This window comes from Protopterus annectens, chromosome 6.part0 (assembly GCF_019279795.1).
Source record: "Protopterus annectens isolate FY-2018-M chromosome 6.part0, PAN1.0, whole genome shotgun sequence".
In the NCBI taxonomy this organism is placed as follows: Eukaryota; Metazoa; Chordata; order Ceratodontiformes; family Protopteridae; genus Protopterus; species Protopterus annectens.
This window is the reverse complement of record NC_056737.1, coordinates 1,155,356,186-1,155,371,605: the sequence shown is the minus strand read 5'-3', so window position 1 is coordinate 1,155,371,605 and position 15,420 is coordinate 1,155,356,186. Positions and strand designations below refer to the sequence as shown.

Sequence of the window (15,420 nt, the reverse complement as noted above, 5' to 3'; positions counted from 1 at the left end):
AAGGGAAGTCGATATCACTCTAACCACGGATGAGTCTTGTTGAACTTATGTTAAAAGGAATGTCAATATCACTCTAACCACGGATATAAGTCTTGTCAAACTTATGTTAAATGAAATGTCAATATCACTCTAACCACGGATATCAGTCTTGTCAAACTTATGTTAAAAGGAATGTCAATATCACTCTAACCACGGATATCAGTCTTGTCAAACTTATGTTTAACCACGGATATCAGTCTTGTCAAACTTATGTTAAAAGGAATATCAATATCACTCTAACCACGGATATCAGTCTTGTCAAACTTATGTTAAAAGGAATATCAATATCACTCTAACCATGGATATGAGTGTTATCGAACTTATGTTAAAAGGAGTGCCCCTGCCTTGTGTTCACTAAATGGTTATTTAAAGGTGACTACATCTAAATCAGGCTGGCTCTTTAGAAAAAATATTATTCAAGTACCAGGGAAACTTCTTACATGTACTATTACATTCTGAATAATGTATACTATTACATTAAAGTTTAAAAATATGTATTACCTCAGCCTGATCCTCATAAAAAGATGAATATCATTTTTATTTCTATATTCTGACCCCCTAAATGCATCAGTCATAACAAAATGATCATCAGTTTCAGGAGCTCAGTTAGATCCTTTTGTGGGTGGTGGTGAGGGCAGGGTTAGCTAGGGAACCTATTGATCCAAGACCACAACGAAACTGCCAGCCCCGTTATTAAAGTCAACAAAAAAAGCTCCATGATTTTTGGAAAGGGTATATATATATTTTTTTTTATGAGGACCATTCAGATCACCTCCTTCAATTCCCCCAACTAGGCTTCACTGCACAGACCATACTTTTTCAATCCTCAAAGCTCATTCTTCTTACCCCATTTTCTGATCAGAAATAAAAGCACATTTCAAGACCACAGGCAAATGCAACTGCTACCTCTCTGGACATAAACCCTAAGCTCTTCCTGCCCTTCTTTCCTCTACTTACCTTGATCTGACTCTACTTTTCAATGTGATTCTTTCATAGGTAAGTACTAGGCTAGCTGCCCCTGTGGGCCATTTTAAGCCTAGCCAATGTCCCATTTTATTCTCAAATTAACCTATCCCATTTGTTTAGAGCTTGGTCTTACCCACCCCGTGGTTGATAATTATATATATTACCCCTGATTATAATAACTGGGATAATACCATAAATCAGTTAAGAGATGCCTTTGTCAGTTAGTAGTACAGGAGGCAGTCCAGTGGTAAATTTTCTGCTTTTCATCCATAGATCCAAGATGACCTCGAATATGGATAGGGATGAGCTTTGTTTAATGTATATGGGGAATCTATTCAAGAGCAGAGGAGTCCTGTACAAGACATACGTCTCCATCCAAACCGTTCTGCTGATGCTGCAGACCAAGTATTTCTGATGCCATTTGACAGTGCAGTAAACCCATCAGTACTGGTCCAGAGGATGCCTCATATGCCAGGCAGAGGTTACCTTTTAGCAGTCTGTAGGATACTGAGTATAGTGACAGGACTTTGAGTTAGTCCATGTAGGACTTGTTGTTTAGGCTTTGAGAAGGTATCTCTCTAGGCATTCCAGTTGTTGCATGTGTCTGGACAGATGCATACTAAAGGGGGCATTGCACTCAATGACTGGCCTTATGAGGGCTGGACAATGACATCCCTAGATCTAGACACAATCCTTTTGTTTATAAGCTGTGCAATATACAAGGACTTTCTTACAGTGATGGACACATGTTGGTCAGTCTATTGTATTTAACAAGCTGAGACTGAAACAGGTCTGGTGGGATTAGTGCTTTACTCGGATTATCAAATTTAAACTAAACTGAAATAAATAAAATGAAAAAAAATATAAAGCATAAAGGTGAGTATTCCAAATGTAGGACACTGCTAGGAAGCAGAATCTCTATCACAGAGGAAATGTCTTCATCAGATCTCTGTTTAAACATGCTGGCACTTACTGACTTTTCATTAATTATAACATTTCCACCAGCAACATTTGTCTGCCATTTGTTGAGGAGATGCTGTAAAACTTTCTTTTGGGGGTGTTTGGGATATCAATGAGGCTACATAAGTGTAGTTTAGAGAGCAGCCCCAGCCTCGGCTTTAGATGATAGAACTAATCTGCCACTACTGTAGGAAGCTCATAGGTGCAGTACTGAAATTCATCAGATATTAAAGACGGTAACATACATCAATCAAAAACACTGAAACTGTGCTCACAATAAAGATACATAAATCTGAACCTGTTTGGAGACATGCAAACATTGATACATTAAGAGAGCTCCTGCTGAACTCCAGTACTGTGATTCTGATCCTTAGAAAAACTAAGATACAAGTACAATTGTGGGGAATATATGCTATGTTTGAGGCTATGGTACCTTAAAGAACAGTGATCTCGGAATTAGTGTGCATGAGTAGCAAGGGGGGGGGGGGTGATCCCTGCAAAAGCATGTAGAAGTTAGGAAATTTACTTTATTAAATTGCAGGTTACTTTTCAGAGTTTCAGGATTCACAGTCTGGTATACATTAGGGAGATGTCCCTGCAAAAACACAGTTAAATTTTAAAATTCACTTTCTTAGTTTATTTTTTAGATATTCAGGGCCCACACTTTTAAGTGATGTACATGCATGGGTGGGGGGCAAATACTTGGTATTGCAGTGCTACTAGATGGGATTAGTAGACTTATCATCTATTACAGGTGACTGTATAACATTAAAAACAATCAACAGTCTTTGAAGGAAATACATTAGACTAGCATTTTCTTTTAGATGTTTGTTTTGCAGCAATTCTGGATTATCCTTTTTTATGTACATGTACTTTTAGCATCCAGTTTTTATAAAATCTTGATTAAGAAAACATAGTTCAGTGAAACATCATATGCATATATATTTTTTCCTGTTCAGGCGCACTCACATATACGTATGTGTGGTTATTCCATTGTAAGAAAATTATGCTAGAACTATATCAGAATTTCAAGTATTTTCTTGTATGGACAGATGTTCTGACATGTAAGCAGAAAGTAATGTAAAGTAACAAACAGCTGAGACAGTATTGTTAACAGCAGAGACCAAAGCAGTTACAGTCAACCTTGGTGGGAGCTTGGCTATGCTATAAAAGCTCTTGAATCTGTTTTTATCTGGTTTGTACCAATCTGTTTTACTGATTGGATTGCTATCCTGGTTGTTGTTTAATTAGCTCTATATATCACCGGGCAAAAACATTTTCCTGGTCACTTTGGCTCACATGCTGACCTGATATACTATGGACATGAGGCTGTAGGATGCATTTTGTCTGGCTTCTTATGGCAGCTTGAATGCTCCTTAACCCTCCCACCCTTTGCCGTTGTGATTTTAAAAATCAGTGCTTCTGACTTTTGCCCCCCGTGGTAATCTGACTACTAAAGTTCCTCCCTTCCCCATTGATTGCTATTGCCAGTTTTGTAAGTTAGCGAAGTACTTTTCCACACATTGTTTTACATTTTGATCCATAACACTGAGACTCCACTAAGCAAACAAATATTGCTCTTGAGTTATCTCCCTTACCACAAATCATCATTTTCACAGAGCTCCCATTTGCTTAGCATCCTTGCCACACTGTCAGATGATCCAGTATAAATCCTGGGCAATCCTTGGCAGATAAAATATTTATTTTGCTGTTCTGCACTTTCATCTAATGTCTTTTTCTGTTGATTTTTGCACCTGAAATAATTTTCAGGTACCCTGATATTGTACTGTTTGCTGATTACTGCACTATTGAGAAGCTTTATTGGCACTGTTTCTGTGTAATTTGGTGCTTTGTATTATTTTTTTTTTTTTGGTATTTAATTCTTGTATTCCTGTAATTCTGGCCTTGTTAAAGGGATTCTGCACAGTTTCCTGTGTTTTAAGTGCCTGTATAAATTTGGCATATTTGCTTTGCTCATGACGGATTCCCAAGGAGCTCTGCAGTTCTTGGTGTCCTCGCACTTCCTTTCATCACATGCCATCCGAGCACAAGCTAAGTATTTGTACTTAAAAATTACACTTCCAGAAGCTATTTGAGTGATTGACTACTTATTTTAGCTTCTTTTCTGCATTTATCTGTATTTAAGGCTGAAATTACTATGTGTGCTCAAACTGCCTTGCTAGTGGTCTGATTGACTTGAAATTGCCTTGTCTAGCTAGTTTGTTGAAGTTGTTTGTTGTAGCATACTCTCTCAAGCAATCTTTTTTGTGCTTTTACATTAAGAGGACTAGGGTATTCCATCTAGTGGCAGTAGGTGGTGAGTGTTCTGAGTTGGAAAACTCAGAAGAAAGCTGTAAGCTTATTTTCACAGAAGTCAGTAAATCTTGCCATCTTACCTGTGCTTCAGTGTTTCCACAGAATCCGGTGCCATCTAGGCAAAGATAAGTTCTTAAATTGAAATATTGCACTTGTTTTTCTCTGTTTAATGTCGATTGCTGCCTTGTATTTTGCATTTTGCCTGTGCATTTAATTATATAACTGCTACAAATTGCCTTTTCTCTTTAGCATTTGGTACTTGAACTGTTTTATCTTGTAAATGCCTTACTGAGATGTGACTTAGCTTGAGAATAATTTGTTTGTTGTCTTGCACTCAAGGGTCCTTTTTTAATGTGCTTTTATATTAAGAGGGATAAGGTCATCTATCCTGCAGTTGAAGGTATTTGCCTGGTCGATCTGAGCTTGAAAGCACTGCAGAGAGGCTCAAAGTATAGTTGTTTAATATCCAGAGGAATAAGGAGTTGGATTTCACCTTCATTTCTGCTTCAATAAACTAGGCACATTTGCATGGAGCTGCTGACTGAGCAGAAGGCAGTTGCCATTACCCTGTACAGATGCAAGTGCGTGGAGAATCAAGTTTACCTATAAAACTAGTACTCAGACTGTAACTTGCAGTTTAATGATGCATTGCACAAGGTTAAACTCAGAGCAGCTAACTTGTGCATCAAGTAACAGCAATACCATGCCCTAGCACTACCTAATACCAATTTCTGGTACTATTAAGCTCTAACCTCCATTCCTACAGACCACCCTTGGAGATCTCCGTAAAACCCAGTCCTCAGATCTTAATAGCCAACCATAATATAGGTTGTAAAGTATGCATATGCAATTTCCAGATGTCTCCATAGCCAGTTTGGTAGATATGGGCATGCTGAGGCAATGTAGCAATTGTCTCATGTTCACTGAAAACCTTTTAATCCTTAATATGGTATGTGGGAGATGTGCATGACATGGTATGTGGGAGATGTGCATGACATGGTATGTGGGAGATGTGCATGACATGGTATGTGGGAGATGTGCATGACATGGTATGTGGGAGATGTGCATGACATGGTATGTGGGAGATGTGCATGACATGGTATGTGGGAGATGTGCATGACATGGTATGTGGGAGATGTGCATGACATGGTATGTGGGAGATGTGCATGACATGGTATGTGGGAGATGCGCATGACATGGTATGTGGGAGATGTGCATGACATGGTATGTGGGAGATGTGCATGACATGGTATGTGGGAGATGTGCATGCACAATTTCCGTTGACACAAACATACTCCATATAAACAAGGTTGTTAAGAAAAAATATAAGAACAGCATATACTACATTCACCACACATTGTGTCCACATACATGTAGGCAATCTCATTTTTAGGCACTAAAAAGCATTCTCACCAAACTTCAAAGACCTCCAAAGCCTGAAAATGGCAACACCTATCCTCAGCAATCTCTAAAGCACACACCAGAAGCAGCAACAAACAGCATACATAAGCCTACTCCCAACTGACTCCCACAAACAAAGTCTGTAAGGCATGCAAACAATTTACCCAGGGGTCTTGTCATAGGGAGCTCTTTTGTACAACATACAGATGCCCCAATCACCAGACTAGACAAGAGTAGATTCTGGTTATTTGCTTATGTGGAGCCAAGATCTGCCAAGTTATACATGCACTCAAGTCATTGCACCAAAGGTACCGGTATGATTCTGTTATTGTCCATGTGGGCATAAAATTATTAGAGATGTACATCTCTGGACTAAATGAAGAAAGATATTATGGACCGCTCTGAATATGTGTCTCAGGCTGGTATAAGTCTTGTATTGAGCAGCATTCTACCTTCACCAATGAAGATGACACAGTATGAAGAAAAATAAAAATGATTGACTTTAACAATTGGCTTAGTTTCTGATGTCAGTCCAGTGGGATTCAATACTTGTCAGCCTGGGAAGACATGGACAACATACCATGCTGCTTTGCCAAAATGACCTGCATCTGTCCCCTCTGGGTCTCTGGATTTTGGCTAAAACTTTATCCACCCCTTAAAAGACTTTTTTATGCAATGTCAAAATGGCAAACCTATTGACATAGCAAATAGAACCCAAAGGAACTTAAAGGTTTTACTGTTCAATGCCAGGAGCCTTAACAAGAAGTTCAACATGCTACAACCTTTTCTAACTCTGGAGAATATACACCTCTGTGCCATTACCGAGACATAGCTTAAAGCCACAGAAAGTACTCCAGCAGTACAAGGTTACAATGCCTGCCACATCTTTAGACCATCAGTCACACAGGAACTAAAAGTGGAGGTCTCTCAGTCAATATTAGCAACAAGTATACCTCAAGTTTGGTTAAACAGGATGATACCCTGGACTTCATCCACATGCAAATCACTTTAGATAGAGTCCCTTACCATATCTTAGCAAGCTATAGGTCACCAGCTATGTCGCAAGAATCTCACACATCTTATCTAGACCTATTGGAGGCACTCTCTATCCAGCCATACACTGTATTCATAGGAGACTTTAATGACTTCTCTATAGACTGGGAAACATACACTACCTCAAACTTGCAGGCACAATGTTTCCTGGACTCTATTAACAGAAATTCCCTTTGATCAGTTAGTGTGCACTTCAACCAGAGGTTCAAACATATCAGTCCAAGTTCTCACCATTATGTGAGAGTGCTGGATGCTCCCCTCATCACATCCTCACTGATAACGTATGATCACAAAGCTGTATCACTCAAAATAAAAATCAGTGTGGAAAACCCAACAAAAACTGTTACAGTTAGGGAACTATTCTATAGCAAACTACATGTTATTAAGCACATATGCCCCACCTAACTCAGACTTCACAACAGCCTATGCAAAATTATTCACAGAAACACTATATAAACATGTAAATGGCTGCTGTACTAACCAGAAGTAAGCCCAAAACAAACCCCAATAAGCAAACCACACTGGTCGAATCCTAATTTTAGCAGGGTATATAACAAAAAGGAAAAAAGTCATGGTCATAGTCAGAAAGAGCAATCTCACAATGAAAAGGGCTCACTAGTTAAACTAAACAGGAAACTAAGAGGGTAATTAAATCAAAGAAGGCCATTTACAAGGTCAAGATAGCTTCAAAGGCTAAAGAAAACTACAAGGCCTTCTACAGCTATGCAACAATGTGCAGAACTGTTAATAAATGGTACCATCTTCACTGAGCAAATTGAAATTGTGAATCTTCTGTCCAACAAACCCAGTGTGCAAAACTACAAGGCCTTCTACAGCTATGCAACAATGTGCAGAACTGTTAATAAATGGTACCATCTTCACTGAGCAAATTGAAATTGTGAATCTTCTGTCCAACAAACTCATCTCAAACTCCCCACCCCCCATCATGAAATGTCTACCATTATAACCCTCCCAACTATTAACAGGGAGCAGGTCATAGTAGCACTCACTAAGACTAAAAAACACAGCCTCAGTGGGGTACATCAATATCCCGGGCTGCCTCCTAAATACTTTGAAACATGAACTATCAGTACCACTTGAGTCACTTTTCAACTACAACCTCAAAACAGGCTATGTATCATGGAACTGGAGGATGGCAATGCTTATCCCACTTCACAAGGGTTGGCCATCAACTGATCCCAGAAACTACAGACCCTTTAGTCAGACTTATATAATATGCAAAACCATAGAATAAATTATCATGGCAATGATCAACAAAGACATTGGCAGCCTAAAGTCACTGGACCCATCCCAGTTTGTTTTTTTCAAGGGAAGGTCCTGCCTATTTAACCTGGTAGACATCTTTGAGGAGGTAACCATGACAATGGATAAAAGGAAAAAGGTGTATGCCACCTACCTAGACCTGACTAAGGCATGCAATACCCCACTAAAGTATTGTGGACAAGCTCACTGAACTAGGCATAAACCCATACATAACTTATTGGATAGACAGGACCCAATAAGTCTGGATTGGTGAGACCACACCCACCAAGAGGCAAGCCACCAGTGGAGTACCATAGTGCACCATCCTGGACCCACTCTTGTTTGGCATCTACTTCTTGGCAGTCAAGGCTTAGGTCAAGGGCATCTGGCTCACCCAGTGTGCAGACATCTACAAATTGGGTGCTACTGTATGTTCCGCCCATGACACTAACACCCTGCAAGTGGGTCTAACACAGACAGATAACTGGTGATAAAGTCATAGATTAAAACTCAGTGCAAAGAAATACATTATAGTGCCTTTTTGGAAAACACCCACCCAAACAAATAATTATTTTGATAAGACACTTCTAAGAGTTGTCCCATTAGTTAGATCTGGAAACATATGTTTTCAGTAAACTGGCCTTTGTCCAAGACATAGCTAAGGTAGTAAAAAAATATTTTATGTTTCCCGACTTATAAGGAAGGGTATGGCATCCCGGTCCAAGGAAGTTATAGTACTGCTGTACTCAGCTTTTATCAGATCCATCAGTGAGTACAATGCCCCCTTCAGCATTTACCTGACTAGGCATATACAACAGCTGGAATGTCTATAGAGGTACCTCACCAAGAAAATACAGGCTATTAACACATTGTCCTATACAGATCATCTTAGAGCCCTGTCTCTATACTCAGTCTCCTACAGGTTTCTGAGAGGCAGTTTGTGCTTGGCATATAAGGCATCCTTAGATCCAGCCCTGATGGAGCTTTTGCACATCTGCAAAATTAGCAGCACCAGAAACACTAGATCCAGGCATTTGAACTTTGCTTGTGACATTGTCAGGACAGATATGCATCTCAAAAGAATACATCAGGCCTGTAACATTTTAGATAGAGTTGAACAGTTTGAATTTTGTCTCACTGTACATAAATATTTGTGCTTAAACATCACCAGAAGTTTGAGCTCTATACATATTCATCAATATTTCTTGCTTCAGACACAACATATATATGTGCCATAAGCACCTTAGAAAGTGCTTGTAGCTTTCTTGGCAGTCCTTATAAAACATTAATTGTATATCCTACATCATGGCAGACTGTTCTCTGTACATATTTTTAGACATTTTCTCTGAATGTCCATCTCAGTGTTCACCTAAATCACACTTTCATAAAGACAGAGTTTAATGCAGTTTAACTATCAGTTAATAATTCAAGCCATACATTATTGTAGCTAACAGCTGTGCAGATGCAACTTGTAGCATGATTTATATATTTTTTTTCCTTCTTAGTTTTCAGTTTAGTCAACACTAATGTGTCCTTCATATCTTTAAACAGGCCCTGGTGTTCCTATATTTACGCTTCACCACAGCAAGGATAATAAAGGTAACTTTTTTTCTTTTTTTTATCCACTGTAAAAGTTGAAAACTTTAGATTACTTTTTGGAGACAGATTATACTTCACATTATAGTCATAATCATGCAACACATGCTATTAGTTAAACTGCATTACAGCTACAACATTCCATTTTTGCTTCTTATATCTAGCTCGTCTTTTTATACATATTTTTATCAGACAAACTATAATTTCATGGGGTATAATAGTTTCATTTGTAGGAAAGACCTAGGAAAAAAAACAAGTAGTGACTGTAGTGATTTCCTTCTAAGGTTAAATTACAGATACTTAATATGTATTTAATTGTTGTGCATTGTCTTAAAATAGCAAGCTAGATTACAATAACAGCTAAAATCAACTTGATCATTTACCAAGCATGCAAGAATCCTAGGATACTGTTGCAAAATGCCTTTTGAGGTTTGCTGTGGAACTGGCTAAACATGGAGGGACAAGATCTTAAAAAGTAAACCATTCTGCTGGGAATGCTAGAGCTAGTTTATAGTGAAAGAAACAAGCAGAAAAGATCATAAGAGTGATAACCCTTATGAAGTCCACTTCATGGGCTTTACAGAGGATGTTATGAATAGGAAAGAAATACACATGGTATATGTGACACGGCAGTTATATATTTCAAGAATGCACAGTCAGGTTTGCACGTTGGAACTTGCAACACAATTATGTTGTGATACATCACTTCTAGCTTCTGCCCCTTACCATGAAGACCTATAAAGATGAATTGTTTAAGAGAAGCAGTGGTATTTGTACTGGCTAAAACAGCATGACCTGTAAAACATGATACCTCCTTGTTATATAGAGTAGATCCAATTTCCTGCTGGTTTTGATGGTAGCTGCTTTTTGACAAGATTAAAATTGACACACTCATTGGAGAGAAATGTAATATTATAATTTAGTGACAGTTTTATCCTGTCCTCCCCCCTAATAATGGTGAAACAGTTATATTGTTCTTCTCTGCTCTGAAATAAATATATTCTTTAATGTGCTAAATGCCCTGACCAATGTATTGTATTCTAAATCTGTCTGGAACTACGTGTTTTCTTTTTTTGTTTTTAGTCTTCTTGCTTCCACATCATCAGTGCCATATCTCCGTAGCTGCCCTGTTGACAAAATCCAATAATTAAGCAAACAAATGAGGCAGAAGTATCATCATCATCCTGAACAGATTTTGCTTTAATGGATTGCATGTCATGCTAAAGATAATTATCCGGCATGCCATAGAGTTCCTACAGCTTTTCTTGAATACCAGGGGATGTTATGAATGACATTTTATTTTATTTATTTTACATTTGTTAACCGGGGGTGTCTGAGCCGAAAAGGCCCTTTTTCAGCAGAGGCCCGGGGAGAAAAGCTCCACAAAGAAAAATTACAGACACATTTAGTTATTTAGACATAATCAGTATACACACAAATTACAAGAGACATGTTTTTACAGTGGTATGCGGCACAAACAGTTACAGTGGAGAGAACAATCAAAAAAGATATTAATTTTAAAAATAAAGGTAAGTAATAGATTTGTGGTGTACAGCTGAACTTTGGAATGTAGGTAGAATACATACATAGTACACAGGTGCAGTACATACATTGTAGATTAGCCAGTGTTTGTGAGTAAGATTGAAAAACTATTATAAATTGCTCTAGATTTAGTATGCATATGTTATCCACTTTCACTAGCCTGGGGAGCAATCATGGCACTGCCAACTTTGCTTGAGATGTTGCCTGATGAGGTCTTTAAAGGAGGCTTTGGATGATGTGTTTTGAATGCTAGTAGGGACAGAGTTCCATTTTTTAACTACTATATAGTGCATCTCCAAAGCTATTGTAGCTGTTGGTGACTTCTAGTAGTAGTTTGCTTGATGATCTAACAGGTCTTTTGCCTGAGTGATGTTGTACTAGGTTTTTGAGGGCAGGACACTTTTTGGGGAGGTAATAAATAGAATGACAGAGGCAGAGCTGATTGTAGGTTAGGAGGTTGGGCAGTTCAAGCCAGTGGAGCTGTCTCAAAGCAGTACAGTGATGAGTTCTATATGAGCAATTTGCAGCAAAACGGGCAATTCTGTTATAGCAAGCTTCCATTTTGCTTAGTTCAGTTTTGTTGAGATTAGTCAGAATGGGAGATGCATAGAGTAGGGTGGATAGAAGTTGGGAGCGAGCAATGGCTGATCTTGTGTTGTTGGTAAAAATGGTTTGATACGGTAGAGTGACCCCAGTTTGGCATGTACTTTTTTAATAGTTAAGTTCAGATGACTATCAAATTTTAGGTGGGAGTTTATGGTTATTCCCAATAGCTTAGCCTGTGCCACTGGAGCAATTGGAGTAGCATTTGTGGAGTAGATAGTGAATTGACTGTTAGTGTTTTTGTTAGAACTGGTTATAATCATAAGCTGAGTTTTCTTTGGATTGAGGATAAGTTGGGCTTTGGTAAGGTAATTTTCAACGTCAGAGAATGCTAGTTGAGTTGTTTGGAGGGTGGGAATGTTTTGTGCAGCACAGATTAAGGTAGTGTCATCTGCATACTGAATTATAGATGCATGCTGTGTGGAGGTGTGGAGGTCATTTGTGAAGACTGTGAATAGTAGTGGTCCTAAGATAGAACCCTGTGGGACTCCTATAGTTATGGGCAGCTGAGGAGAGAGAGAATTTTCCCATTTCACAGCTTGGTACCTGTCAGTTAAGTAGCTTTGGAACCAGGTAAGAGTGGAATTAGATAGTTGATATTGGTTTAGTTTGTTTAGCAGGATTTGGTGTGAGACTGTGTCAAATGCTTTGGACATATCCAAAAAAGAGTTGACACTTGCAGGCCTTCATTTCTGAGACAGTTTACTGTGAAGCAGAGGAGAGCTGTAGTGGTACTATGGGCAGGTCTGAAACCATGCTGAGTAGGTGACAGCATGTTGCAGTCTAGGAGATAGTTTAGCATCTGGGTATGGATGCATTTTTCTAGGATTTTGGCCAGGGGGGAGAGTAAAGCAATGGGTCTGTAGTTATTAAGTTCAGTGGAGGTCCCGCCTTTATGTATGGGTGTAACATAGGATATTTTCCAGAGTTTGGGCACATAGTTTTCAACAATTGATCTGTTTATGAGAGTGGAGACTGGGATAGCAATAGCATCTGCTGTGAGTTTCAAGAAATAGCTGGGGAGTAGGTCGGCTGCTGTTGATGAGGTTTTTAGTTTGGAGAGCATGCTTTTGATTGGGGGAGTAGGTTGGCTGCTGTTGATGAGGTTTTTAGTTTGGAGAGCATGCTTTTGATTGAAGTGGTGGAAACTGTTTTGAGGGTAAAGCTTGTATTTGTGTTATTTGTGTTGGGGGGGATAGTGAGGAAGGAACTGTCCTGTGATACTAAGGATAGAACTGAGTTCACAAAGTGGGAGTTTAATTGTGTTTGGAACTTTAGTGTCAGGGTGGTTGGTTTGGGGGTAGCCTTTTGGGTGGATTTTAGTAGCTGGTTTACATTTTGCCAAAATTTTTGTGGGTTGTGTTGGTATTTAGTTTGTAATGTTGTGTAGTAGGATTTTTGTCCAGCCTAATGCATTTTTTGCAGTTGTGCAGTTCTTGGTACTTAGTTAGGCTTTGTGTTTCTTTGTTTTTAATAGTAGCAGTGTCTCTGGACTTGAGGATTTGTTTGGTTTCTTTACTGAGCCAGGGGTTTGTAGAGGTTCTAACCTTGATTTTAATGGAGCGACAGTGTCTAGGTGTTGTAGAAATGTTTTGTTGAAATATGCTACAGCCTGGTCAAGTGGGAGGGTTTTTAGGGGGGTCCAGTCACAGTTACACAATAAAGTGTTGAGGACCTCAGGAGAGAATTTGTTTGTGTTTCTAGTGGATATATAGTTAGTGGTTTTGCATATGCTTGTTCTACTACGTATAAAGTATATTATGTTGTGGTCACTTAAGGTGTCTGGGAGACTGCCTGTGTGAGGGTACAATGTGGGGTTGCTAGTTAGGACCCAGTTAAGGATGGATTCCCTTTTAGATTTTTTATCACACCCAGTTGGAATTTGGACTAGCTGCTGTTAGCCATGGAGATTTATTAGATTACTTGGTGGTTCTGATATACAGGTGAACCAATCTAGGTTGAAGTCCCCCAGAATAAGGGTTTCTTGTGAGTATGTGGAAGAACACCAGGATAAGAAGTCTTCAAGGCTAGCAGGTGTATTACCAGGTGGAATATAGATCACAATTGTGGTGATGACCTTTTTAGGGTGAAGTTGAAGTTGTGAGATAAGTATGTCCCAATTATTGGGGGAGGGGTAGGAGTTTGACTTGTAGAGTAAGGCAGTTCCACCCCGTGGTCTGTCTTGTCTAATGATATTGTGAGAACTTCTGAGTTAGCTATGTTTTTATTTAGCCAGGTTTCTGTTAAAGCAACTATGTCTGGGGAGTAGTGTGCTATTGTTGCCTGGAGTTCAGATATTTTATTTTTGATACTTCTAATATTAATATTTAGCATTAAAAGATGGTTGGTTTTGCTGCTGTTGTTGATTTGCCCAGGGATGAAGAAAGTGGGGGTGTTATGTTCTGACATTTGTGTTTGAGCAGTTTGTGTTGGACAGGATGGATTTGGGCCTGGGTTGGGGTGGATATCCCCACTTATGGTGAGCCTGGAGTTAAAATGGTTATACAGATGTTGGAGTTTGGTGAGGAGTGTGAGAAAGTATTGTGTTTTTTTGGAGTAGGAATGAGAGCACATGTGTTTAGTTCTGAACTGGTCCGTTATGTAGTTCTTGAATAAGTGTGGGCAGATATTATTATAATGTGTGGTGTCTGTGTATGAGAGTGCATAATGCAGTGTTGTGCTACTAAGTTTAGGGATATTGCTAGAGTGATAACTTGTGGTGTTGTAAAGAATTATGAGAAGACAGACTAGATTTAGTTGTGTGATAGTCATGGTTATAAAGTTTATGTTGTTTCTAGGTGGGGGGGGTCTGAATAGGAATTATAGGGTTGCACTATATGTGGATGGGACGTAGTGTGGGTGATGCAAAAATGCCTAGTGGGAATGAGAGTGATTGGGAGTATTTTGTGTGGAGCAAGTTGGTGTGGTTTAATGTGATATGACTTGAGGAGCTGTGATTGGTGGAGGTGCTGTGAGGGTGAGCTGTGGGTGTGGCTATGATTACTATAAATGTAGAAGTAGTGGGGGCGGAGGGAATAGGGGCAGGGCAGGGGAGCGGAGAGGAGCGCCGGCTAGGCTAGGCTTAACGGGGAGGCAGGCACCAGAGCCAACAAGGCAAGAGAAAAAGTAAGTATTACTTTACAAATCTGAACACTTTTAAAACAAATTCCTGAGGTCTAATGGCTTACCGCCTAGCAGAATGTAATTGCTGGAAGCACTTGTGTCCTGGTGGGAGACTAGAAATTTAAAGATGGCTCCATGCTCAGCAGGATTCTAATATAGACTTTGTATTGGGGAGGGAGATAGCACAAGGGGTGTAAACCAGGTGGAATGCAAAGAAACCAGAGAGGCAATCAGTGGAAATCAGTGAAGGCCTCAGAGAGGGTAAGTAATAATTCAAACTACCTGTAAAGTGAAGGAGAGAAGAGACAGCAAAGTTTATTAAGGTTGGGAGTGTGTCTTCACATTGACTTGCTGATTAGTAACCAGTTTGTGCACAGATTAGAGTAGGGAGATACATTAGCAATGATAGAGATGCAAATAAGCAGGTGATCCTCCAAGTGATACAAACTAAGGCAGAAAGAACTGAGAGGGCTGCTTGATGGTTAATTTAATTTAGTCACAGGGATGTGAATTAAATATATACTGTCTTTTGGACAGTTAGGATTACTGTACTATCGG

The 15,420-nt window shown here is 39.2% G+C and overlaps 1 protein-coding gene across 2 annotated transcripts in view; it reads left to right on the top strand.

The window, feature by feature from the left end:
- Nucleotides 1-15,420, top strand: part of LOC122804724 (fibroblast activation protein alpha) — a 1,600,794-nt gene that overhangs the window by 1,299,562 nt on the left and 285,812 nt on the right. For both annotated transcript variants that reach the window (XM_044074776.1, XM_044074777.1), the window contains one exon: nucleotides 9,550-9,597. In XM_044074776.1, coding sequence (XP_043930711.1) covers nucleotides 9,550-9,597 — 48 coding nt within the window. The remainder of the gene's footprint in view (nucleotides 1-9,549; nucleotides 9,598-15,420) is intronic.